This window comes from Cotesia typhae, unplaced genomic scaffold, assembly GCF_013202065.1.
Source record: "Cotesia typhae breed Kobodo isofemale line unplaced genomic scaffold, CoteBio_Ctyphae contig_43, whole genome shotgun sequence".
Classification (NCBI taxonomy): domain Eukaryota; kingdom Metazoa; phylum Arthropoda; class Insecta; order Hymenoptera; family Braconidae; genus Cotesia; species Cotesia typhae.
The window spans coordinates 2,454,860-2,480,474 of record NW_027423752.1 but is presented as its reverse complement, the minus strand read 5'-3'; the positions used below and the strand labels follow the sequence as shown (position 1 = coordinate 2,480,474).

The window sequence follows — 25,615 nt, the reverse complement described above, 5'->3', positions numbered from 1 at the left end:
ATTATTTAACAAATTTTTTTGTTAAATAAACAAAAAAAAAAGATCAGAAGATTTAAAAAAATAAGTAAGTAAACAATAACGAGTACACTAAGAAACTCAATAAATTAAAGAACGAGTGTGTATTCATACAAAACAACTAAACTATGAGGTACAGTATCTCAACAATAAGAAAAAATATACGTTAAAAGTCAAATAATTGTAACGGTTGACAATCGTGAGGGAAAACAATCGCCAACCCGTACGAATCAAAGACGGAGCGAGCAGGCGACGTTTTCGTCGAAGCGCCGCGCGTAAAACGGTCAATCGACGCGCTCTTATAAAAATGACTATAACTCGAAAACTATTCGGAATTTTTCTATAAAATTTGAAATACATAATTTTGAATATATAAACTTCAGTTTAATGAAAAAAAAAAAAAAATTTTTTTTCCGAAATTTTACAGTGGCTATCCCCCTTAACTTGAATAAACAACTAACATAAAAAAAATTCATTTACCTCAATATTCAACTGGATGTGACAATCTTTGCCAAAATGACAAAAGTTATAGTTGAGAGGCCGAATTCTTTTAATTATTATTAAAAATAAATGGACGACACGATGTAGTGATCTTGCAGATTAATTATGTCCTTGTTACTCTAAGTTTCAGTTCCTTACGTTTAACATGAATTTCCCTTCTGCCCTTTGTAAATAAACAAGGTGCGCACACTTACCCAATGCGCATGGTTACCCCGAACGACTCTAACTGCAAAATATATCCACACCTTTATTAAGCGAAGAAATTAAAGAGTATTAAAAGTGATTTGATTTTTCATAATTTTTAATAATTTATGATCCTTCAAATCATTTTAAATACTCTCTTGAAGGCGTTTCACAAATGAAAATCATTTTTCTAGTACTTGGCAATCAACAGTCATTTTAACAATCTCTTTCATCTGAATATGTCAATAACGAACCCATTGATATATAGTTCAACATTTTCGCTGCAAAAACTCATCGGTGAGTTACTACTTTACGTTTTGTTTCATAACAACTTATTGTACACCAAGACCATAATTTTACACGATAGATCAGTTTAAACATTTCCATCTTTCTCCAATAATAACCTCCGAACCATAACGGTCCCAATAATCCATTTCCCATCAAATCAAACCGCGATCGAATCTCACAAAACAAAGCCACAATAATTAAATGAAGTATCAATCCAAGCAACAAACAACAACTGCCCTCCAAATGGTGAATTGAACACGATCGCTCCAGTTACTGTTCGCTTAATCAATCAGTTCCATCTAAAAGTGAAACATGTTCCCATTTAATTGCAATCTAGCTTGTAATCGAAGCTACCCTACTTCCTCCACTGTCGATTTCAGCCCACATTTTCCCACGGAAGTAATATATGAAAAGCTTATATCCGTACGTACAATTAATTTAGATTTATTTTTTCCGAAAACGTGAATGAAAATTTTTTACATCGACGTTCTAATTAAAAAATTGTATAAATCTACATTATTTTGGTGCTTTTTTTTAATATTTTCAAATAGTAATAATAGGGGCATCCATTAATTACGTGAGCTCAGAATGAGGGGGGGGGTGCAATGAAATCTCACCAAATCTCATCTAAACCGAGGAGGGGATAATCGAAAATCTCACCTCAACTTCATACAATATAAAATATTACAGACATTAAAAAAAAAACTATTTTGAGTGTTCATTTTGCCCGCTAAAATAAAATTTATGTCTATTAAAATCATTTAGTTCGAGAGAAATATAAACAAAGATAAAAATGTTGTGCTAAAGAGCTTCTGTGCGTTGTGGACGAAAGTTTGGAGTGGATAGACAAAGAAAACGTAGACGTTTCCCGTGACTGTCTTCCAGCACTACCAGAAATCCCAGATAATATGTCCAATTATTTCAATCGAAAAAGTACATGAGTCTTCATGGATTGAGTAAAAATTTTTAAAAAGTGTTGTTTTTATGTTTTTTTTTTTGCTTTGAATTATATTTAATTTAAATAAATTAAATATAGTATACTTGAATGATTTATTGTTTTCCCGAATAATAAATACATTTTTGTGACTAGTGTATAATTCTAATTTAAAATATTTTTAGCGTCAATCTCACGTAAGGGGAGGGGGGTCCAGACAAATCTCACCCAAAGGGGGGAGGAGTCTAAATTGATCGAAAAATAGCTCACGTAATCAATGGATGCCCCCTAATCTAAATACAGTATGTTTGGACAAACCAATGAATTGGTTTTTAGTTTCATCATTTTTTTTTTTTTTTTTTAGATAAATAAATATTGTAATTTAAAGTTCTTTTATCTTAATGAAGACTTTTCTAAAATGGAATTGACAAGTTACTTATTTGAACGTTTATATGCATCATATATGAAAATTGTGTTTATCTTATCATTGATGTTGGATGTATACGTTCATATATGATAGCTGAAAAAAAAAAAATTAATATTCGGAAGATATGAGTGTTATCATAAAACCAGATAAGAAATTCCCCCTTTATGGTAGCACAAATTTATTAAGAGTAAGTTATCAAAAAAAAAAAAAAATTAAGTTAATTGTAATTAAACTCATTATGTATGTAGTAGATTTTTACTTTGATAAAACTACTTAGCCAATTTTTATTTGTTAAAACATGCTAATTGTAATCCATTTCTAAAATAAATAAAAAATTTTAATATATAATTTTATTTTTATTTTTATGTAAAGCCTAATATGACTGTACACGTGACATTATCAACAATTTTTTTTACGAGTATGTGTAAGCATATATCATTCATATGTATGTCGATATATTTTCATACATATTTTTCCCATGGGCATTTCTTCTACATATCTACTCCGATATTCTTGTTTATTTAAAAAGTAGCCCATCTGAATATCCTGCTTTCCTCAACGCTCTACAACCTATTCTCACCCGTCTGTAATCAAACAATCCACAATTAACAACCTTCAATTAGCAATCTCCAACAATCAAATCCCCAAGTCTTAATCAAATCAACAACAAGCATTTCCAAGGAAATAAAACAACATGAGATCCTATTAAACTACCGCGAACAATTATCTTTCGCTTCATAAAAGTACAGTTCCTTGAGTAATACTCATACGGAGTCATAATTCAAACAATTGGCATCGACGTATGTCTATTTATATTATAATTATTCCAGGCCGGCAGATGTTTTGTTCTTTTCAGAAGTTATTGTTATTAAAATAACCAACCAATACTTAGTTTCAGTCGAATTACCCATTTTTAATAGCGAATATGAGCACCAGGATTGGTCTTATTAGCGAATCATTGTTGCTTCTCTCACTCACACTTGTTGTTAAATCGGAAGCCTTCGGATCGTTTGGCAACCGGGTCAGATAGGAGTCTACTTGTTCGTAAACCACTACGACATTGTTTCTTTAATTTCAAGCTGAGTGTAAGATTATTATGTACATGTGCTAAGTATTTTTTCTAAATATTCCAGCGCTAAACAGCGCGTGTATATTTCACGTAACGTTCTCCAGAATTAACTACAACAACTCGGAACTGTGTGAATCGAGCAAAAAAGGAGACTAGGATAGGAGAAGAAATGGGCAGGGCTTGGGCGAATCAGATGCGGCAACTCTTATTACGGATAATCTAGAGTCATCATCGTCTAAATGAATGGTTGCTGGTGATGTTGCTCTTATAAAGAAGGTGGTGGAAGTTTTATAGTTTCCCTAATATCTGGTATATAAGAGTCGAGGTACGCCGGTTGTATGGTTAGTTTACGCGAATACTCTATGCTTAGTATCAGGCATTCTTAAGTTGTAACTAAAAGTCATCCGAATTTTGGATATCTGATTGGGCAAGATGAAAATTTTTGTTGGACTTTGTTTCCTGGTGGTCGTTGCGACTTGTAGGGGAGATTACGTTAAATTTTTCGAGAAATGTACTAAAGAAAAAAACACTTTCGACTGTTTGAAAAAACGTGCGCTCGACGTTTTAGAAAGGGCTGTTGAGGACGATACGGTTTATGTTGTTAATGATTATGTGTCAATTGCAAGAGACCCGAAAGTCACTCCTGATGTCGTTCAGAGGTCCAGTGGGGAGAATGATACTGCTTTGAGCTTGGATGATAAGCTTGACAGGAAGCTACATGAGTATTTGGCTTCCAGAAGCATCAAACTGACCATTCCTGGAGGAGTTATTGAAGGTATTTTTTGATACTTTTTTATCCTCACAGTGGATTTTTATGATGATTGTTTTCTAGGACGAGGTAAGAAGAAAGATAAAGGTGGATATGGAGGTGCTTTGATGATGGGAGGTCTTGCAATGGCAGGTAAGAGTTTTCTTTTATCATGTTGTGGAATAAATTTAGCCCTTTATTACTCGCGCTACCCTTATTCAGAAAGATGATTTGAAATGATTACCTCCATGTTAATTGTATATCTATATAGTATTCAAATCCGATGCTTTTAAATCATTTTAATTCATATCAAATTAGATTTCTTAATCAGGGTATTGAGAGAATTCCTGTATGTTAATTTTTATGTGAAATATTAGAGAAATTATCGGAACTACTTTTGGTAATTATTTAAGAAATCATTCATGTTTAATCTAAAAATATTTTAAGATCTGCATTTTCAATTTATGGCGCATTAAATTGTTTTGAAAATTAATTTATAATGATGAAGTCTTATGAATTAAGATTTTTTTCCGTTAGCGTATAGGAGAGAAGGGGGTCAATTGAACCAAAAAAAGTTTAGTAATTTTTTAATATTCGAATTAAAACGAAATAATAATTTTTTTTTCTTGGAATAGTAGTTTAGTATGTCTACTATCATTATCAAAACATAAATTAATCAATAAACAACGTGAAATTTTAAAAATTATTAATTTATCTAAACGCGTCGAATGGTTCACTTAACCGCCGCTCAGGGACAATTGGACCACTGCTTGGGGTCAATTAAACTAATAATATTTAAGACTCAAACCCAAACTTTTAATAAATAATATATTAATTGTTACTTGCTAATATTACTGTTGCACATTTTTAATGCATAGATATTATAGTAAAAAAATTAAAAATCAATTTGAAAATAATTTTCATTTTAAATTCAGTTCATCAAACTGTTAGGTTATTTTTCTGAGTTTTTTCACGTAGAGTCAAGATGCGCGCGCATGTTCCATGCTTCTCTGTATGGTTCAATCGTCTCTGGAACTGCTGGTCAATTAGTTAAAAAATTGAAATATTATTAAACAATTTGTCACCAGCCGAAAAAAAAAGTTTACATGTCTAAAAATAAAAAAATCTCAATTTTTTTAATATATTGATCGCAATGATTTCAAATTTTGATCATATCCGAGTTTAACATATTAGAATATAATTCTAAGAGCATGAAGCGTTTTTTCAATTTTTTCGATTTTTTAATTCGAATGGTTCAATTGACTCCCTTTTCCCCTAATTTTTTAATGGATAAATTTTCTATGCAACACTGCAAGATTTCTTCAAATGAATTTTTTGCTGTGTATGGATCAATATATCATATGGAACGACATTCACGTGTGAAAAAAAAATAATTAAATGAAAAATTTTATCTTATACAAAATTTAGATTTATTTATTTATGATCACTTTGAAGGCTTATCATAATAAATTAATTATCGTTGAAAATCATATGACGTTGAAAATGCACAAATTTGGGTAGAATAACAATACCCTAGACATCGCCTTAATGTTAGATTGGCATTATAACCTTCAATATAATAAAACTAGTCAAGCTCTATTCAGAGTTTTGATTTCGCTTCTACTATTAGGGTAATTTTATGTTAATAAATAAATGATTTGAATTCAAATTATGAAAAATCTATGAATCATATTAAAACTCTGAAAACAACTTTTTTCCTTTAATCATATAGTTTATTGTTATTATTTAGTATAATAATTATCAATATTAATATTCGATTTTTTTCCAGGTGTAATGGCCCAATTAGCATACGCAAAAATTGCCTTCTTAGCGGGTACAGCTCTTTTGACAGCAAAAATAGCGTTAGTACTCAGCGCAATAATTGGACTGAAAAAATTAGTCTCGAGTGGCGGCGGAGGTCATGAAGTTATCTATGCTACAGCCTCTGATCCGCATGGTAGTTATGGAGGATGGTCCAGGTCTTTGGGATCCTCGTAGATAATTCAAAATATAACCAAAGCTCAATGAATCTCAATCAACAAATCAATAACTAGTTGTGTGTTACGTGTTACGTTTTTGTAATTTTGTATAAGTAATTAATTAATTAATTAATTTATTTATTTATTTATTATTTTGTTAATATTTATCGTTTAATAAAAAGATAGTTACTTAAATAGTTAATGTATGATCTATTGATTTAAATTAGTTGTAACCCGGTAAGAGTGTGGAAATACGGTGATAGTTATAGACGTCATTACTTTTCTAGGAAATCAGTTAGCTTTCAAGACCCTTTCTCTCTCCGTAATGACGCACTTCGTCTATCTTTTATGTCTTACATTTCTTTTTACATCGTATATTTATGGATGTATGACATCCGTATTCAATTGTCGGTACAAAAAATTTTCCGTTAATAAAGGTCAGATTATATTTTTAAATTAAAAGAAAAAAATTTTGTGTTAATTTGTGATTTTCTCTTAATTTTTTTTTTTAAATGATAGAAATGTTTAATTTAATATTTTTTCAATGTTAACATTTTTCACCATACCAATAGATTAAATATGATATTAATAAGTCACTTCACATAAATAGTTCCATGGTCAACCGATAGGCGGCGCGAAGTAACGCAAATTTTCACTTGCAGAGATTTAGTTCAAGTAATTAAGCATCATTTGGGTGTTTGATTCAATTTAATTTTATAGATCATGAATTTCCAAATTTTTTTTACTATGCTATCAAAGTTGAAAGTCAGTTGACAAATGATTTTTGTGATTTTCATTTAATTGTTATGAAATTGCATTGATAGAAAAACAATCTTCATTGAAGAAACTTTTTTTCTTCAAAACTTGAACTCTTGAAACTAGATATAGACATATTTCTTTCAAGAATTTTTGTCTCTTGGTTCAAGATAGTCGATAACATTGATTCAAGATGTTACCGACTTGTGTTAAGAATGGCTTTTTTTTGAGTCATTAATTTACTTACCCTGATAGCCACCTTACCTATAACTTACTGTCAATCTACGTCCGCAATTTGAAGCAAACTTGACGGAAAGAGTTGGCAAAGCGAGCGATTACCTATTAGTTACCTATAACTTACTCTGCAAATAGACGTCAAAACTTGCTGTACAAGTATTTCTTTCAAATTGTAGTAAAGTTGAAAGGAAATTTAACTACAAGTTTAATTGTTAACTTGTATTCAAGTTGCGGCCGTAGATTTCTGTCAATTTGCTTACAACTGTTGTTGAGTGAAGAATTACCGCCAACTTGATGTATAACTTAACCGTAACTGCTGGGAGTCAACACTTACTGAGAAAGCGCTGGCTATCAGGGTATTTTCAAGAAATAATTTTTTTTCGGTATAACAATTAAAGACTATTTAGTTTTTGAAGTATACTGTGATGAATTATTTTAAGTTTTTTAAACGATAATGTTATTTTGGTTGAAAAACTAAATGTATCGATTGAAGATAATGTAGCTCTTAAGCCAAGAAAATCTAAATCAAGACAAGAAATTCTTAAAGCAAAATAATCATTTGTTTTCCAAAATAAATTCTTAGATCAAGAAAATATCTCTTGAGTCAACATAAATTTTCTTTCAGTGTGAGATTATAATTAATTGGCTAAATAACTAAAAATTATCCATTGTCATTTATTTATTTTCTTTTTACACGACCCTACAACCAAATGGCCAATAACGGGGTCTCTGAAATATAATACAAAGTTGAATACTGTGTTGTTTAACAATTATTTAAATTATTTAAGTCAAACTAAGTGCGCAATACAAGTTTACATTTAAAGTTGTTAAGTAAGTTTATAACTTAATAATGTATGTTTATAATTTACAAAGATTAATAGTATTGAATTATAAAGTTTTTCTGTAATTATCAGAGATAGGTAAAATTAATAATATACCTTAGTTGTAGCAAAAAATTATTTAAGATTGTTTTTAGTAATCTAATATTATCTAGAACTATTTAAAATTATCTAAAATTATCTAAAATTATCTAAAGTTATCTAAAGGATATTGACAATAAATGGAAAGTATTTTTTTTTTTAATTTGTTTTATTCAAATGCCAAGGCCCAATAGCCTAATGGCAAAATTGTACAGTAGTTTGTGCTAAAATGTAACTTTCATGGAGAACCTTTTAAAACTAAAATTTTGACTTCCGCTTTTAACAGCAGCTGTGTTTAGGCATTTCCTGAAATATTTCGGGGTAAGAGGATTTATTTGATTTTCACAGAATTTTTAACAGGAGATTCAATTTGGCACTTCCATCCAAATTTTGAATTTTTAGCGGAAATGTCCAAACTAAGTTCCTGTTAAAAAATTCTATGAAAATTAAATTTGTCGTCTCTCCTCAAAATATCTCAGGAAATGCCCAAACACATCCCCTGTTAAAAGCGAAACTCAAAATTCCAATTTTAAAAGGTTATTCACAGAAGTTACATTTTGGCACACCCTATTGTGCAGTGTGTATACACAGATGCATCGTACAAGTGCACAAAGTAAGTATTAAAAATTTTAAGATTGAGAGAATTATAAAAATTTTCTAATCCTATTATAATATTATTAAAAATATTCTTAAAAAAGTTTGTAATTCCAACTCAATAAATTAATTTACATTTTACAATTTACCTTCTTCCTTCGAGATTCAAGAAATAATTTAAGACATTTGATTTAAAATAATCTAAACTCTGCAATCGACAATGCACGCCGGAACCGATTCGCCGATCCACAATATCTGATCTTTTGGTATCTTCGTCTTCCTTCACGAACATATTTCATAAGATTTTTGGCTCACCTGAGATTAATAATTTATATAAGTAACACGTTACGAAGTAAATTCTCTTAGGTTTAATAGATAGCCGGTCTAATTCAAATTGTCCTTTATTAAAAAAAAACGTTTTCAACAGTTTTGAAGACTTGCCGGATTGGTTTCAAATTTTTCAATTCTGAGTTCAGAATTGATTAAATGCTGCAAACAATTTTTATTAAACTTTTATCCGTTTTCTCTTTTGAACATCTTTTCCAACGTAAAAAAAAACTAAGAATAAATTACGAACATTTTTATTCGCTGAATTTTCGATACAAATATTTAAAAATAAATAAATATAAATATAAATAAATAAATAGTACATTAAATATGAAAGATTAATTAATTAAATATATTGAGCAAATCATCTTCTGCGATTACCCTCGAATCCGCCATGATGGTCGTAATCGATACTTGAGCTGTGTGAGGAAGCGTAACTATGCTGAGGGTGTTTTATTATCTCATAGGAAGTTTTATCACCGTGATCTATAACAAATATAAAATCAATTAATTGTTATTCGCACAATTCACAAACAGTGGTTCAATACTGACTAATTACCAAATGACTTCTTGAGCGCGACTGCTGCAGCTAAGGCTAGAGCTATTTTTGCAATAACGAACGCTTTACCGGCAAGAAGTGCCGTTGCGTGCACCATTACCCACAATAATGTTGCTTTCATCGCTGCTGCTACCATGAAAAATATTCCTGCCTTACCTTTTTTCTTTTTTCTTCCTCGACCTGTAATTATAGTTACAATTATGTTTATTTATTCATTTACCAATACCAAATTTTGGAATAATAAATAATTAAGTAATTTAGAATCAAAAAATGATAAAAATTTATTTAGAAAAAAAAATTTTCACATCAAGGCTCCGGGGGGATTCGAACCCCCGATCTCCTGTTTACTAGACAGGCGCTTTAACCAACTAAGCCACGGCGCCTACAATGGGCTGTTTTGTGGCTGTAACTTTTCAACTTACGAAACAGTGGATTTAAGTTCGTCGCATATCTATTGATTTTTTTTCTTTTAAATTGAATTTTTCTCTACAAAGACACCGTGGAAATTTTATCAGTGACCTCTGAAAAGATTTAATGAGAAAATTTCCCGAGGTAATGATAATTAACAAATTTAAAAATTGTTAAACTAAATTAAAAATAATTAATTTTATCCTTTTTTATACCTCAATATTTAAAACAAAAAGTGATATTATCCACGAGATTATCTGTATTATTGTTAAATACTATATTTTACAGACTAAAATAACAAAATAACCGGAAAAGTGCCGGTATTGCATCCAATTTTCAATTTTTATTTCGCTATTCTTCATTATTCAGGCTTAAAAATTCCACAGTAAGTATAACAATAATTCTTTAACCAAAAACAAATTCTCAAGAATTTAGTCTAAATTGCGAAGGTAAGTAGCGCAGAGTGAGACACACCCATAATGCCGATGATAGTTATATTTTTATAGATTAGTATTGTTATATCTCATTATTATTTAAATGTAAAACATACAAGACTTTTTTCTTAAAACAATCGAATATATAATTAATAACTACAGTCTATTTACTTAAAATATATTGATAAAATAGATATTTAATAATGTTCATTTATTAGATAACCTAAAAGTTTATACTCTTGGTAATCGAGTCTCACAGTCAAGATATCAACATACTCATTAATCTCGAAGATTTAAAAAAATGTTTTCATAGATAATATTATATTTACCCGACAGGTAATCTATTTTTAAAGATAAATAACCTGTAATAGAATTACAATTATATTGATTTTTAATATCTGTGACCAATATTTGTCCATAATAATATTACTAAAAATTTGTGTTTAATTTCAACTCTCTGACTTTACAAATAAATGACTTCGATCAATCTTTTAATTATTTACTGAAGAAGTAGATTTTTACCAAATAACATGATATATTTTTCTACGACGCGACATACTTCAATCGGTATTGTCTCACGCAATATTGCCGACAAATTTTTCTTGGTAATGATATGTATCTTATAAGCACTAGAATTCCTAAAAAAAATTTTCTCTTTCCTATCTAACGATTCTAACTCATCCATTCAAGCATCCCTGATTAAGAAATCTAATTTGAAATGATTTAAAATGATTTGAAATGGTTAAAAGCATCGGATTTGAATATTATATAAATATACAATTAACATGGAGATAATCATTTCAAATCATCTTTCTGAATCAGGGATGATTCTCATACTTTTTAATAAATTTTTTTTTAAAAAGCCTATCACTTTTGAAGTAAACCATTTATAATCCACCCAACAGTTCTTACCTTCTTCAAGAGCACTATCATCACCATCACCAAAGACCTCAGCAATCCAAGATTGGTTTTGATCTGAATCCTCTACATGGCTGTCCTTCAATCTGTCAATTGCTCCGTTACTCCCAACAGTATCATTATGACTTTTGACAAGCAATTTGCACTCTGGTGAATCAGCACGATTTCCCACGCAATCAACTGTCACTTTACTATCATTTGGCTTATCAAAACTTTTAGAATTATGAATATCATTATCATTATTATAATTATTATTATTACTACTCAATTGATAATTAAACGTGCGATGCCGTCTAAATGCGGGTTCACTGTAGGAACCACCGATAAATCCATAGAGAAATACAATAAGTAAAGCACAAACTCTAATGCCTCGAAGCATCATATTTGATGATAACACACCACTGACTGGCCTGTTATCCATAAAGGTATCATTTTTATAAAGAACGTAGAGTAATTAACTCCTGCCACATGTTCGTGAGAACTTAGGTCTTGTTACACCATACAGAGCGTGAATATGCATTTATGGATGCATTAAACACGTAATCACTGCTTCGTTGACCACTTAATGCATTATGTTCTGTATAAACATCATTGCACACCCACTCATCTACTGAACTCACTTATAGTACTTTACTTTAGTTCTAAAACTATGCTCACTTACATCACAAACATTATTATTATTACCATTATTTTGTATGGATCTAGTGAGTACTGAAATTAACATTCAACTACATTGTTTAGATCAATACTCATATGTAGGTAGTTCTTTTTATGCCTGCATGTGTTAGTTGTTAGATTTACTTAAAATCATAATTGTTCGGTGTTTACCAATGTTGAAGATGGTACTACACTCTTCGCTCTACATAACGAGTGGCCGTATGAATCAACGAAACGTTTAAATGAATTATTAGGTGGATTACTAATTTAAAGCTATCTATTATTAGTTATGATGTGTTTTGTGTCTATGGTGTGTTTGTGTGTAAATGTTCAACTGAATACAAATGTTAATGATCATTAAATAAATCCCAGGCCGATGGTAGACGTTTGATAGTAATGAAGGCTAGGAGATAGTATGCGTATATAGCGCGGTGAAAATTAATTAATGCCTTTTTTATCGCTGTTATTTATTTGTAGGTTTCAATAGAAATTTATTGAGCATTGTTTTCTTTTCTGTGATGGGTATGGTGAGAGACGGTGGTGTTGATGTTTTTTTTTTTTTTTTTTTTTTTGAGGTTGATTGGGATAGATAATACTTCTGAGGAGAGTTAATTATTTGGAAAAAAGGTAATTAGGTAATCGGGTTATGACTATGACTATCCTGGGTAATTTTCCTATTAATTTTATACGATTAAGACATTTATGCAAATGTAACATTCATTACAAAGTAGCAAAATTTTACTTGTTTAAAAAAGGTATCTGAGGAAAATAAATTTCTTTTTTTGAATGATTATTAATTTCATATGAAATCGAAAGTAAAAAAATAAAATGAAAAAAAGGTTTTTTCATAATTTTTTTATACTGCAATTTCCAAAGTGTTCAAGAATATAAAAAAAAAAGTTTTTATATTTCTTCTATATATCTTTCCAATCGGGTATTACTATGAACTCTTGTTATTACCAAAAGTAACTACACAAATTTTGGATAAATTATTGTAGTTCTTTTCAGTTTATTTTTAATGTCGTGAAAAAAAGCAATTACTACAATATAAATATCAACAAATTCGGTAGAATTTGGCGCCAAGTTCCGTTCAAAACGGAGCGCCAGACTACCGAATGTTATTACTGTAAGCAGAACGGCTTTTCGGGGTTACAAAATTTTATTTTAATTCTGAGGTACTTTTTTAACTTAATTTGTTATCATCAAGATTAATTAATCACTTATTTTATCGTTTTAATCAATTATTTATACTTGCAACAATTTATTCACTTAAAATTATTAAATTTTATCAGCACATACTATAGCTCGCTCAGATTTGTCAATTCTGACTTTTTTTTTGCTGGAGAAATATATCCGCCCTAGACTAGATAAAATAATAATGTGTAGTAATCTTTTTAAAGATACGAAACTACAGTTAAAAAAAGTAATTCATAGCTTACATTTACGACCGCCAGGGTGCGCTGGAATTATATCCACATAAACTGTAGACAGTTTGCGGTAAACAATACAGCCAATGCGAGATTTAAGATAGCACCCCAGAAGTTTTTTTTTTAAATTTTGAACTTTTTTTTTATCACATCGTTAGTTCATCGTTTGTTCTTCATCGCTTACTATCAACATTTGTTTGATTTGTTAGTTCTCTATTTATTTATTTAAAAAAAAATTTCTTATTAATATATCTTTAAGTTAGCCTCCCTATTGGATTTTTTAATATTTTTTTAGCAATACGGCTCATTAAACCTCTCTTCTCGATTGTTTATGTATATATAACAATCGTTTCTACTTCACATTGTTTATTTGTTGTTTAATCAACATTTTTAATTAGCTGAATATTTTTATTCTAAATATTTGCAGTGCGCATGCGTCAACTTTACGTTTATCCACAGATTCGGTATAATCAGGCGCCAAGTTCCGTTCAAAAATTCCGTTGTAAACGGAGCGCCAGACTACCGACTGTGTTTACTGTAAGGAGAATGGTATTTCAAGGTTGCAAAATTTTATTTAATTATATGGTACTCCTTTTTCCAAAATGATATATCATAAAAGTAAGTCATACTCTATTTTACTGATATTAATTAATTATAATCAATTATAACATTTAATTCACTTAAAATTATTAAATTTTATCAGCACAAACTATAGTAAGCCCAGAAATTTCGATCCTGACTTTTTTTCATGGAGAAAAGTCACCGCCACAGACTAGATAAAATAAAAATGTGTAGTAATCTTACTATAGATACGCAACTACACTGAAAAAGTTAATTCACAGCTTGCATCTACAACCACCAGAGTGCACTGGAATTATTTCTACATAAACTGTAGATTCAACGGGATAGCTCACTGAAGTTAGAACCCCAAATTTTTTTCTTTTAATTTTTGATTTTTTTTTATCACGTTTTCAGCTTTTCGTTTGTTCTTTATTATTCACTCTCAACATTTGATCGTTCTCCATTTATTTTAAAAAGAATTTATTAATAATGTACCTTTAAGTTAGCCCCCTGTCGCATTTTTTAATATTTTGGTAGCAATTTGAGTCATCAAGCCTCTATTTTTGATTGTTCATGTATATTTAACATTTGTTCCTACTTCACATTTTTTATTTGTTGTTTAATTAACATTTTTAATTAGCTGTATGTATGCATTCTAAATATTTGCACTGCGCATGCGTCAACTTTACGTATATAGACTTTTAGCGCGGTCTTTTGAAAATTATAGTGACAAGCACATCTCATGTATAAAAATTAAAAAATTTACGGGTGTAATTTTTTAGGAATTACCATTTAATTAATTCAAATAATTAAAAAAATTGTTAGACGTCAGCCAATATCAATGTCATTAAGTAAATAAATATTCATTTCATTCTAAATTTTTAAAAATATCGAGAGAATTGTTAATCAATGCATGTACATTTTTTTTTTTTATTTTCATCAATTCTATTTTCATCAATACTACGAACTATTAAAAAAAAAAAAAAAAAAAAAAAAATCCATAACAATTAACAAAAAATTTCAATACTTTATTAAAATAAAACTTATTATAAAATTATTAAAAACTACACGTTGCCCTTTTGTCCTGTGACCTCTATAATTAAAATTACAAGAAAAATACACTTACTCTAATCACTGTGCTGGTCAATATAATTTTCAAAAGTCCGCGCTGAAAGTCTAAACGTAAAGTTGACGCATGCGCAGTGCAAATATTTAGAATACAAATATTCAGCTTATTAAAAATGTTAATTAAACTACACTACTGGAAAAAATTAAGGGATCAAAAAAAAATTCCAAATTTTTCGGTAGTTTTCAACAGGCCGTAACTTTGAGAGAAATGGTCGTACAGGAAATAAAAAAAAAGGAAATTGTAGCTCCAAGTGTCTAGTTTTTGGATTAGAACTTCAAAATTTTGTAGCCTCCGCGGTTTCTGAGTAATCGTATAAAAACCAGCAACAAAAAAATTCTCAAAATTTTTTAGTTTTTTTTTGGTCTACGGGCGTGGAAAAATTTTTTTAGCTTAACGACCATGAGGATCGGATACTTTGTTCATTTAGCTTTAATTTCTTTTTTAAACACCCTGACACGTCCACTCCTCGCTGAGATATCGGTCTTCAAATGTAAAAGGATCTTTTTATCTTTGATTATCGTTATCTCAGCAACCAATTATCGCACAGAAAGTTAAAGGTGGGTTTCAAGAACTTGAATGAATTCCCCTTAACGACTGTCCATTGTTTTTTCGAAAAAAAATTTTTTCTTTCCGTCACATGAATTTGAAAATGCAACAAAAAAGGGCTTTTAGTGGTTTTTTGGAAAATCAAGCGCTGGATCGAAAATATTGAGGAAACCACTAATGTTAAGTGTGCCTTTTACAGTTCAATATGTCCACGAAAACCCTACAAAGAATCAAATTAATCCAGCCAGCCGTTTTTTTGTTTCACTTGATCGAATTTTTGAAAAAATTAAAGGATCACGTTTTTGCTCTGAAAAGCTCATAATTTTTAAAAATGAGAAAAAAATTGTTTTTTCGAGCTTTTTCCACATTTTTGTTCCAGAAAGTGCTTAAATTGAAAAAAAAAAAAATTAAAAAAAAATTTTCAAAAAAAAAAAAATTTTTTCGAAAAAAATTAAAAAAAAAAATTTTTTTGGAAAAATTTTTTTAACAAATTAAGAAACTCAAAAATCATCGCCCAATGATTTTTATCACCTTTCCACCGCTGCATTCCTTGATTCTACTGATCTCCTTTTAATTAAATTAATAAAAAAGTTAATACCCCCAATCGAATTTCGATTTTTTCATACGCTTTTCGGAGTTTTTTTTTCTTTTCTATTTGTGAATCCTTAGCAAATCGCTTCATTCAACAGTTTTTTCAAAACTAATCCCTCTGCGCTAAAAAAATTTTTTTAATTTTTTGGTCAAAATTGAAAATTTCTGACTTTTGATTCTTAATCATGGTTAGACGACATTTATCGGAGGTGGAAGTCGCTCGGTTAGTGACTCTTATCGACGAAGGTTACACTCAACATGCAGTTGCTATCCGGATGGGTGTAAGTCAATCTGTCGTATCTCGAGCTTATACCAGATACCAAGAGACGAATCAATATCATCGTCGCCCCGGACAAGGTCGCCATCGAGTCACTAATGCCCGCGATGATCGAACAATTGTTAGAGAAGTTCGACGACAACCTTTCGTCAATGCGAATATTGTCGCTCGAAACTTCCCCAATCGCAGACAACAGCAACAACAACAGCAACAGCGACGACGGCATCAAGTGCGAAACATTTGCTCTCGAACAATCATCAACCGTCTTCGTGAAACTGGGTTACACGCACGACATCCTAATCGTGTACCCCTGTTGACAGCAAGACATCGTCGAGCTCGTTTAGCGTATGCTTACGATCATCGAAATTGGAACTTGAGGGAATGGACAAATGTTTTATTCACTGATGAGTCTCGTTTTAATCTGTATGGCAACGATCGACGTCCTCTTGTTTGGCGCCATCGTGGAGAACGTTTTCGCCAGAACTTTGTCCGTCCAGTCGTTGCCTACGGCGGTGGATCAGTTATGGTGTAGGGCGGCGTTTCACGAAATTGGAGAACACCTTTGGTAATTGTACGCGAAAATTTGACAGCTAGACGTTACATCGACCAAATTTTAAGGCCCATTGTTCTGCGCAGACGACAACATCTGAGGTCGTTCATATTGATGCAAGATAATGCACGTCCACACACAGCCAACATTACCCGGCGCTTCTTTGAGCGGCATGACATCACATTGTTGCGACACCCAGCAATGAGTCCAGATCTCAACCCCATAGAGCACGTTTGGGACATAATGGGCCGTCGGTTGCGCAGAGAGTATCCAAATTTGCAGAACTTAGCTGCTTTGGAGCGCGCGCTTCAGCACATTTGGAATACCATTCCGCAGCCTCAAATTACCGTCTGCATAAACATGGCTGAACGTTTGAGAGCCGTTATTGAAAACAGGGGTGGTAATACCCGGTATTGAACCAACAAAAACCTTCAGAGAATGAGTTTGGAGTCATTAAATACGGTGGAACTGACGAGCCACCGGGTCTCAATTCTCCTGAAATACCTTACACACACACACACGCGTAAATCCGACCGCGCGACCTCCACGTGGTACGCTTTGGATAACGCTAATGCCGGCGGTAATTGTTTTCTTAAACTTTTCAAGAGAAAAAATTTCAAAAAAAATTTTTTTTAATTTTTTTTTTTTTCAATTTAAGCACTTTCTGGAACAAAAATGTGGAAAAAGCTCGAAAAAACAATTTTTTTTCTCATTTTTAAAAATTATGAGCTTTTCAGAGCAAAAAACATGATCCTTTAATTTTTTCAAAAATTCGATCAAGTGAAACAAAAAAACGGCTGGCTGGATTAATTTGATTCTTTGTAGGGTTTTTGTGGACATATTGAACTGTAAAAGGCACACTTAACATTAGTGTTTTCCTCAATATTTTCGATCCAGCGCTTAATTTTCCAAAAAAGCACTAAAAGCCCTTTTTTTGTTGCATTTTCAAATTCATGTGACGGAAAGAAAAAATTTTTTTTCGAAAAAACAATGGACAGTCGTTAAGGGAAATTCATTCAAGTTCTTGAAACCCACCTTTAACTTTCTGTGCGATCATTGGTTGCTGAGATATCGATAATCAAAGACAAAAAGATCCTTTTCCATTTGAAGACCGATATCTCAGCGAGGAGTGGACGTATCAGGGTGTTAAAAAAAAGAAATTAAAGCTAAATGAACAAAGTATCCGATCCTTATGGTGGTTAAGCTAAAAAAATTTTTTCCACGCCCGTAGACCAAATAAAAAAACTAAAAAAATTTATAGAATTTTTTTGTTGCTGGTTTTTCTACGATTACTCAGAAACCGCGGAGGCTACAAAATTTTGAAGTTCTAATCCAAAAACTAGACACTTGGAGCTACAATTTCCTTTTTTTTTATTTCCTGTACGACCATTTCTCTCAAAGTTACGGCCTGTTGAAAACTACCGAAAAATTTGGAATTTTTTTTTGATCCCTTAATTTTTTCCAGTAGTGTAGAAATAAACAATTTGAAGTTGGAACAAAGGTTTTTTGTACATGAACAATCATAATCAGAGGTTAATCCCATTGGATAGTATACCATTCTATGATTTTGTGGTCGTTGCCGATAGGTTGCATTGTTATCCAATCAAGTGGATTTAGGTGAAAAGTCTTACAATTATGAGCATGGTGTATTCTGTCATTTACTTACAACAATGTCATAATAACAATAATACTAATAATAAAAATTATGAGAATGAAATTAATTATATCGGTAATACCAAATTGAGGTTAAAAATATCATTATCATTATTATTACTGAATGAATTATTGTTATTATTAAATTAATGTGTATTAGAGTATTAAATCCAAATCAACAACTTTTTTAATTCAAAAAAATGATAAAATTTTTACTGTATATAAATAAAAATGTAAAATCCCTATTAATAAGATAATTAATCGCTTTTAACCGCGGAGTTTACGCGGATTAGTCACGTTAAGTTTTTTAATGCTACTAGCTACTATGAGAGAAACAGAATTTCAATTTTTTTATTAGGATTTGATTATCAAAATTAACGAATAAACAACCTATCATATCAGAATAGCTTTGCCTGCATTAATTTATTCATTTATGAATTTTCAATTTTGCGCGGAAAAAATTTCATTTTGAAATTAAGAATGTTAAAATACTTTATAAATACAAAATTTCTAGAACAAACTATCAAACAACTTCATATGTGGGTGGTTTTCAAACCTATTCTTTCTATTGAATTTCATTTATTAACTAGACTAAATACACAACAGGCTAAAGATTGTTTGAGTTTTACTTTCTTCCTTCAGGCCAGCAGTTCAAGATTTAGGCAATTCTCATTGGATAGTGTACACATTCTACGACTTTATAGTCGTTGCCTGTAGGTGGCATTGTTATTCAATCGAGTGGATTTCAAATAATTGTAATTTTTAGGCAATAGGTATTACAATTATGCGTATGATGCATTGTCCCCTTTATTAACAATAATGTCATTGTAACAATAACAATAATAATCATTATAAAAATGAAATTTATTATATCGGTAATGATAAATTGATGTTAAAAGTATCATTATCATTGTTTATCTTTACCAAAATAATTATTGTTATTGTTAAATTAATGTGTAGTAGAGCATTAAATCTAGATTAACAACTTTTTTAATTCAAAAAAATGTTAAACTTTAACTATATATACATAAAAAATTTTAAATCCCCATTGATAAGCTAGTTAATTGATTGAAATCGAAGAGTTTACACGGGTCAGTCACGTTAAGTTTTTTAATGCTACTAGCTACTATGAGAGAAACAGAATTTTAATTTTTTTGTTAGGATTTGATTTTCAAAATTAACGAACAAATAACCTTTTATATGATAATAGCTTTACCTGCATTAATTAATTTATTTACATATTTCTAATTTTACGCGGGAAAAGTTCAATTTTAAAATTAAGAGGCGAGCAAAAATTACACTTAACAAAAAGATATGAAATCCGAACAAAAACAGTTTCACTGTAAAAAATTGCGCCAAGTCCACGTTCATAAAACTCATTTCAATAACATCTGCACTTTGCAAAAAAAATAAGACTCGTTACAATAATTTTCATTCTATACAAAAAAAAGTTAAATACAAAAAAATACCAAGAAACCGTCATAATGTTGAAAAAATTGAAAAAAACTTGTTGAAAATTTAAAAATTAAGAAAAAATTTTTTTATCGTACTTGGCGCGCGTCATTGAGTACCCCAAATTTTTTCGAACGAATTTCAACCCGAGAAAAAACGATTTCGCTTGAATTTATGTAATGTAAATATGTATAATTATATAATATAATATATATATATATATATATATATATATATATATATATATATTAGGGTGATTCAAAAAAAAAGAATATTTTTTTTTTCGTTTGGTACTCTGAAAAATAGGTTCCTAGACACCTCTAAGAAAACCTCTCCAAGCATGAGTTCTTAATTGTAACGGGAAGGTCCTCCTTCTTACAGTTTTCTATTTTTTCTTATTATCAGATAGAAAAATTTATATCTCGCTTCCAACTACTTGAAAAAATATCTTGTTCCTTAGATTTTGTAGGAAATTGAATGCTCTACAAAAAGGTCTCTTACGATTTTTTTCGTAAACCCAACCGTTTAAAAGATATTAACGGTTAAAGTTTGATTATTTTTGGGAAAATTTTTTTATTTCTTATGAATTTTATAACTCAATGAAAAAAATCATTATGAATGATGAAACTCATAGTTTTGTAGGAAATTTACTGCTCTATAAAAATGGTCTCTTATGATTTTTCGATCAAGTTGAGCGTTTACGAGATATTCATCGTCAAACATCAATGCATATCAATTTTTCTAGTTTTTGATCAATAATTCGAAAAATTTCAATTTATTCTGTGAGTTTCAAGGAAATTTAGACAAATTTGAGTTTCTATGAATAGAAATATGTTATGAACTATTTTTTTAATTAGTTTTTTTAGTCTTGGACATGTTTGATTACATTAAAACAAAAAATTAGTGCATTTTTTAAATATATAATTCAATTTAGTGTGTTTCACATGTGTTTCACTTTTTTATCGAAGAATTTATTTATTTAATTATCAACTGCCATATAATTTTCAATATTTTCAACATAACGGTACACTTTTACTGTAAATAATTTCCTCTATTGCAGTTTGTACGTTTGGTACGTTTGGCCCAGATGACACAGGCCAATATACTTCAAATGCACTTCTCAATATGATCTCAAAAATGTGGTGACGACATGGTAACTAGATTAACTCTCTTCCCAAAGTCTTTTCAATTGCCTTACATGTACCGTTATGAATTCCTGTATAAAGAAAATAGATAACTATCGTTAAATTTAATATTTTCAACAAATTGTAGATTATATTTAAAATCCAAATGAGTAAATAATTCTCAATAATTTCAAAAGTGAAATTCAGTAAGCAATAAAAATCAAACTAGAACGTTAATAATTAAATATTTTTTAGATTAAATTATCATTGATAAGTTACCTGTATTAACTGCCGTCGTGTCAAAACACATCGCCTTAACATAATTAGTAATACCCCATTCACTCAATGTCGATAAAATGACTGATGTTTGATTGTCTGCCGTCCCAGAATTCATTTTTGGAACCCCAAGTAATTGTTCGGTACCAAATGCAGTTAAAATAACTGGTAGCCGTTCCACAGATTTTGATCCAACAAGGTCATTCAGCATTTTTCCGTCCCAATGCACAACGTATTTATCGTGTGTCTTAAAGTTGTCATTAAGTCCTTTAGCAATGTCTTCTCTTTGAAGCATACGAGCTCGTTGAATTGAACTATAACTGAGCGTTGTATCTTCAATTTTAATACCTACTGCTAGTAAAACCGGAGCAATAATAAACATCGCATTTCTACTGCTGACATTAGCTCGGTCGAGTCCAAAAATGACTTCAGGAGTTAAGACATCAAGTTTTGCTCGTTTTGTCGGAATTGGAGGTTCATACTCTGAATCAGATCCAAAATTTGTAACTCCACTTAATGTATACGTAGAGAACGACTCTGATTTTTCACTTGGAACAATCGCATGACTGGTAGACGGTTGATCTAAGTCTGGAATAAGATCTGTTTTATAAATTAAACGAAGAAAATGTATAGAATTTATTCATTTTGATGACAAATAATTAAGAAAGGACTCCAAAAATTGTCTAGTCAAATGTCATCTAGTCATCTATGAAAAGTTACACTACTACCTGACTTTATAATAATTAAATATCTCAGATACTTACTACTCTCATCTATTCCCATCATAGTCGTGGTTAAGTTTGATACAGGTACATTATTAGAAAGAATCTCTTTATGGGTACCGAATTTTTGATCCAAATACAACTTTCTAATATTATCATCAAGCACTTTTAAGGATTTTTCGCTCACAATGTCGAATAATTGTTCAAGATCAGTCTGAAATTTCATTTCCTTTTGGTTTTGCGCTGAATTCTTTTTATCGAAATTTTTTTGTAATTTTAACCATTGACTGTGATAGCGAAGAAATTTTTTGACTGCATTAGGAGCTCCACTAGTTGGAATCTAATTTTTCTCCACAGTTCAATAACTTGGTCAACTGAATTTTTAGCACTTTGTTTGATTGAATACTTTAAAATTTTAAGTTGGTAGAAAAACACACGCATAACCTCTTTCACTTTTGGTAACTTACGTTCCGAAATTCTTTGTAGAGGTATTCCGATAAAACGTATTTCTTTATTCATTGTAGGTTAATTGATGATAAATAAATTTATGTGATGATTATAAGACTTATTTAATATGAATTATTTTATTACGTATTCAAGATGATCAGTTTTAGGAACACTGAAAATACGGTATTAAATGGGTAGATACTGAAGATAGTTGAGAGTAAAAAACATAGATGGCGTTAGTTTCAGAAGACAAACAGAAGAAGAAATGGAATTCAAAACAAAAATCCCCTCGAACGAAAATTTTATGTATATTTTGTGAAAAAAAATTTAAAAATACGCACTGAACAAATTTCATAATAATAAATGACAACGCGATTAAGATTTTAAATTATTGAAGATAAAATTAAAAAAAAATATTATTAGAATAAAAACTTTCAAATTTTTGAACAGAAAACATCTATAGGAGTTGCTTTTATAATAAAAACTCAAATTTGTCTAAATTTCCTTGAAACTCACAGAATAAATTGAAATTTTTCGAATTATTGATCAAAAACTAGAAAAATTGATATGCATTGATGTTTGACGATGAATATCACGTAAACGCTCAACTTGATCGAAAAATCATAAGAGACCATTTTCATAGAGCAGTAAATTTCCTACAAAACTATGAGTTTCATCATTCATAATGATTTTTTTTCATTGAGTTATAAAATTCATAAGAAATAAAAAATTTTCCCAAAAATAATCAAACTTTAACCGTTAATATCTTTTAAACGGTTGGGTTTACGAAAAAATCGTAAGAGACCTTTTTTGTAGAGCATTCAATTTCCTACAAAATCTAAGGAACAAGATATTTTTTCAAGTAGTTGGAAGCGAGATATAAATTTTTCTATCTGATAATAAGAAAAAATAGAAAACTGTAAGAAGGAGGACCTTCCCGTTACAATTAAGAACTCATGCTTGGAGAGGCTTTCTTGGAGGTGTCTAGGAACCTATTTTTCAGAGTACCAAACGAAAAAAAAAATATTCTTTTTTTTTGAATCACCCTAATATATATAGATATAGATAAAAACATATAACAAACCAATAAACCATAAACCAATATGGAGTCATGTACACGAGGTTTCAACTTAAGATTTTACATTTGACTTTTTTCTTATTTATTTATTTTTATTCAATAAACAAATAAAAAAAAATGCTTTTAAAGAAGTTTAGCAATTTTTTTAATTGTTTTTTTTTTATCTATGTTACTGCTAACAATCAAATAATTAATCAAATTAAAATAAAATAATAAAAAAAAAACAGAAAACTCTACTATGGTTTAGTAGCGCCATAACTCTACGGTGAGGAAAAAAAATACTACAATAAAAATTATAGATAAATATACAAAAAAATCGACAGTCATATATTAGTTTTTTATAAATAATAATTTAACGACAGTGAATTAAACGCTCATATTAACTAAGAAATTCTGTCGTGTGTTAATTTAGATAATTAAAAAAAAATTATTCCGGTACGATCACTTTTTCAACCAATTTTGATGCCACATACACCCATCTCTACACGGACGTCCAGAAAAGATCATGTTTAATGTATTATTTACTATGTTAAACAAAAAAATTGTTATTGAAATATATTTTATGGGCCTGAAAAATTATTTGACTTGACATTAGTGTACTCAAATTAACCTGTAAGTGCAATATAAATAACAAAAAATCAATTTCAGTTTCGAGAAAATTGCTTTTTTTGAAATGTCGAGAGTAGAGCACAACCTCAACGCTTCGCTTATAAGGAGTGCATTACAACATCAAGAATGGTCAACAGAAAATGGAATTGATTGAATAATATTTCACTTTTAAAATACTGATTTAAAATGTAAAAAGAGTAAGCAATGTTTAATGAAAATTCATAGGAGTATTCCATGAAATTTTATCAAAATTATTTCAAATCAAACAATTGTGAGTCAAATTTTAACAATGATAATCTTTTTATATTATTTACTCTTCAGAGGATAATTGTTGGAGCGGGCAAGTAATTTAATACTTTTGTTTAACGCAGCGGTTCGCAATGATTTATTGTTTCATCAGGCACTCTATGAACAATAACCAGATACATGTACGCAAAACTAGTAACAACATATAAACAAAAACCAAATATCATACATACCAAAACATACAATATTGACATCGTCCAAGTTGTTAATGTCTTGCCATATCATTGTTGTTTGTGATGGTCGACATGTAACTTATAACAAATAAAATAAAGTAAATACATTTAAATAATAAATACAGTAGCTCAGTCAAAAGTTGGTGATCACTTCTACACATCCATAAACCGTGTCATGCTGTTCACTATCGCATATGAATAATAGTTGTATGTTTCAACGTCACCTACCCGTAGACCTCTCAAATCCGTTAAGCGTCAATAATTGGATCAAATAAATTAAATAAGTCAAAAATTATAAACCAATATCAGAACAATTTTCTTAAACAGTATTTATTAAAATTATTGCAAAAATTTTTTAGTATTCTTTTAAAAATAGAAAACATCGTAACAAATAACTTATCATGTAAAGAATTATTTTAAGAAAAATTATTAGCAAATTTATCATTTTAGAAAGAAAAACTCAGCAATTTTATTATTGATCGGAGTTTAGAACATTTGACTCAACTCTCGAATACTGAGAAAATTCATGGATCGTGCGCTGCCTGTTGAGAGTTTCAAATATTTTAAACTTGAGTAGCAGAGGTTTAAATTGTGAAGAGTTCGGTAGAACTATTGTAATTTTTTTCAGTATATCAATTATAAATGAGTGTGTCCACGAGTAATTAGTTATTGACCTTTCCTCAATAATGTAGAGTTGTAAAATTCGACTGTAACTTATTTTTTTATTTTTTTGTGAGAGT

At 29.9% G+C, this 25,615-nt stretch overlaps 3 protein-coding genes and 1 non-coding gene across 8 annotated transcripts; 1 reads left to right on the top strand and 3 right to left on the bottom strand.

Moving 5' to 3' along the window:
* The first annotated feature begins 3,849 nt into the window (after positions 1-3,849).
* Positions 3,850-6,163, top strand: Osi10b (DUF1676 domain-containing protein Osi10b). The gene is made up of 3 exons (XM_074244468.1): positions 3,850-4,192; positions 4,250-4,318; positions 5,955-6,163. The coding sequence occupies exons 1-3, from the start codon at positions 3,850-3,852 to the stop codon at positions 6,161-6,163; spliced, it is 621 nt and encodes a 206-aa protein (XP_074100569.1).
* Positions 6,164-9,216: 3,053 nt separating this feature from the next.
* LOC141528247 (uncharacterized) lies at positions 9,217-12,160 on the bottom strand. Of its 3 annotated transcripts, none has more exons than XM_074244192.1 (3): positions 11,292-12,160; positions 9,538-9,717; positions 9,217-9,464 (listed from the first exon to the last, which is right to left on the bottom strand). In XM_074244192.1, exons 1-3 carry the CDS (start codon positions 11,716-11,718, stop codon positions 9,343-9,345), a joined length of 729 nt encoding a protein of 242 aa, XP_074100293.1. In that variant the 5' UTR covers positions 11,719-12,160; the 3' UTR covers positions 9,217-9,342. The 3 variants fall into 3 exon arrangements, with proteins under 3 accessions (XP_074100293.1, XP_074100296.1, XP_074100295.1); XM_074244195.1 differs by having other exon boundaries at positions 9,694-9,717; XM_074244194.1 differs by having other exon boundaries at positions 9,328-9,464; positions 9,531-9,717.
* Positions 9,847-9,920, bottom strand: Trnat-agu (transfer RNA threonine (anticodon AGU)). The gene has a single exon. It is a non-coding gene; the product is annotated as a tRNA-Thr (tRNA).
* Positions 12,161-20,749: 8,589 nt separating the features above from the next.
* On the bottom strand, positions 20,750-23,760 carry LOC141528229 (uncharacterized). 3 transcript variants are annotated; one of them, XM_074244169.1, is made up of 4 exons: positions 22,305-23,760; positions 21,893-22,140; positions 21,544-21,787; positions 20,750-21,356 (listed from the first exon to the last, which is right to left on the bottom strand). In XM_074244169.1, exons 1-4 carry the CDS (start codon positions 22,486-22,488, stop codon positions 21,298-21,300), a joined length of 735 nt encoding a protein of 244 aa, XP_074100270.1. In that variant the 5' UTR covers positions 22,489-23,760; the 3' UTR covers positions 20,750-21,297. The 3 variants fall into 3 exon arrangements, with proteins under 3 accessions (XP_074100270.1, XP_074100268.1, XP_074100269.1); XM_074244167.1 differs by having other exon boundaries at positions 21,544-22,140; XM_074244168.1 differs by having other exon boundaries at positions 21,544-22,128.
* Between the last annotated feature and the right edge of the window lie 1,855 nt (positions 23,761-25,615).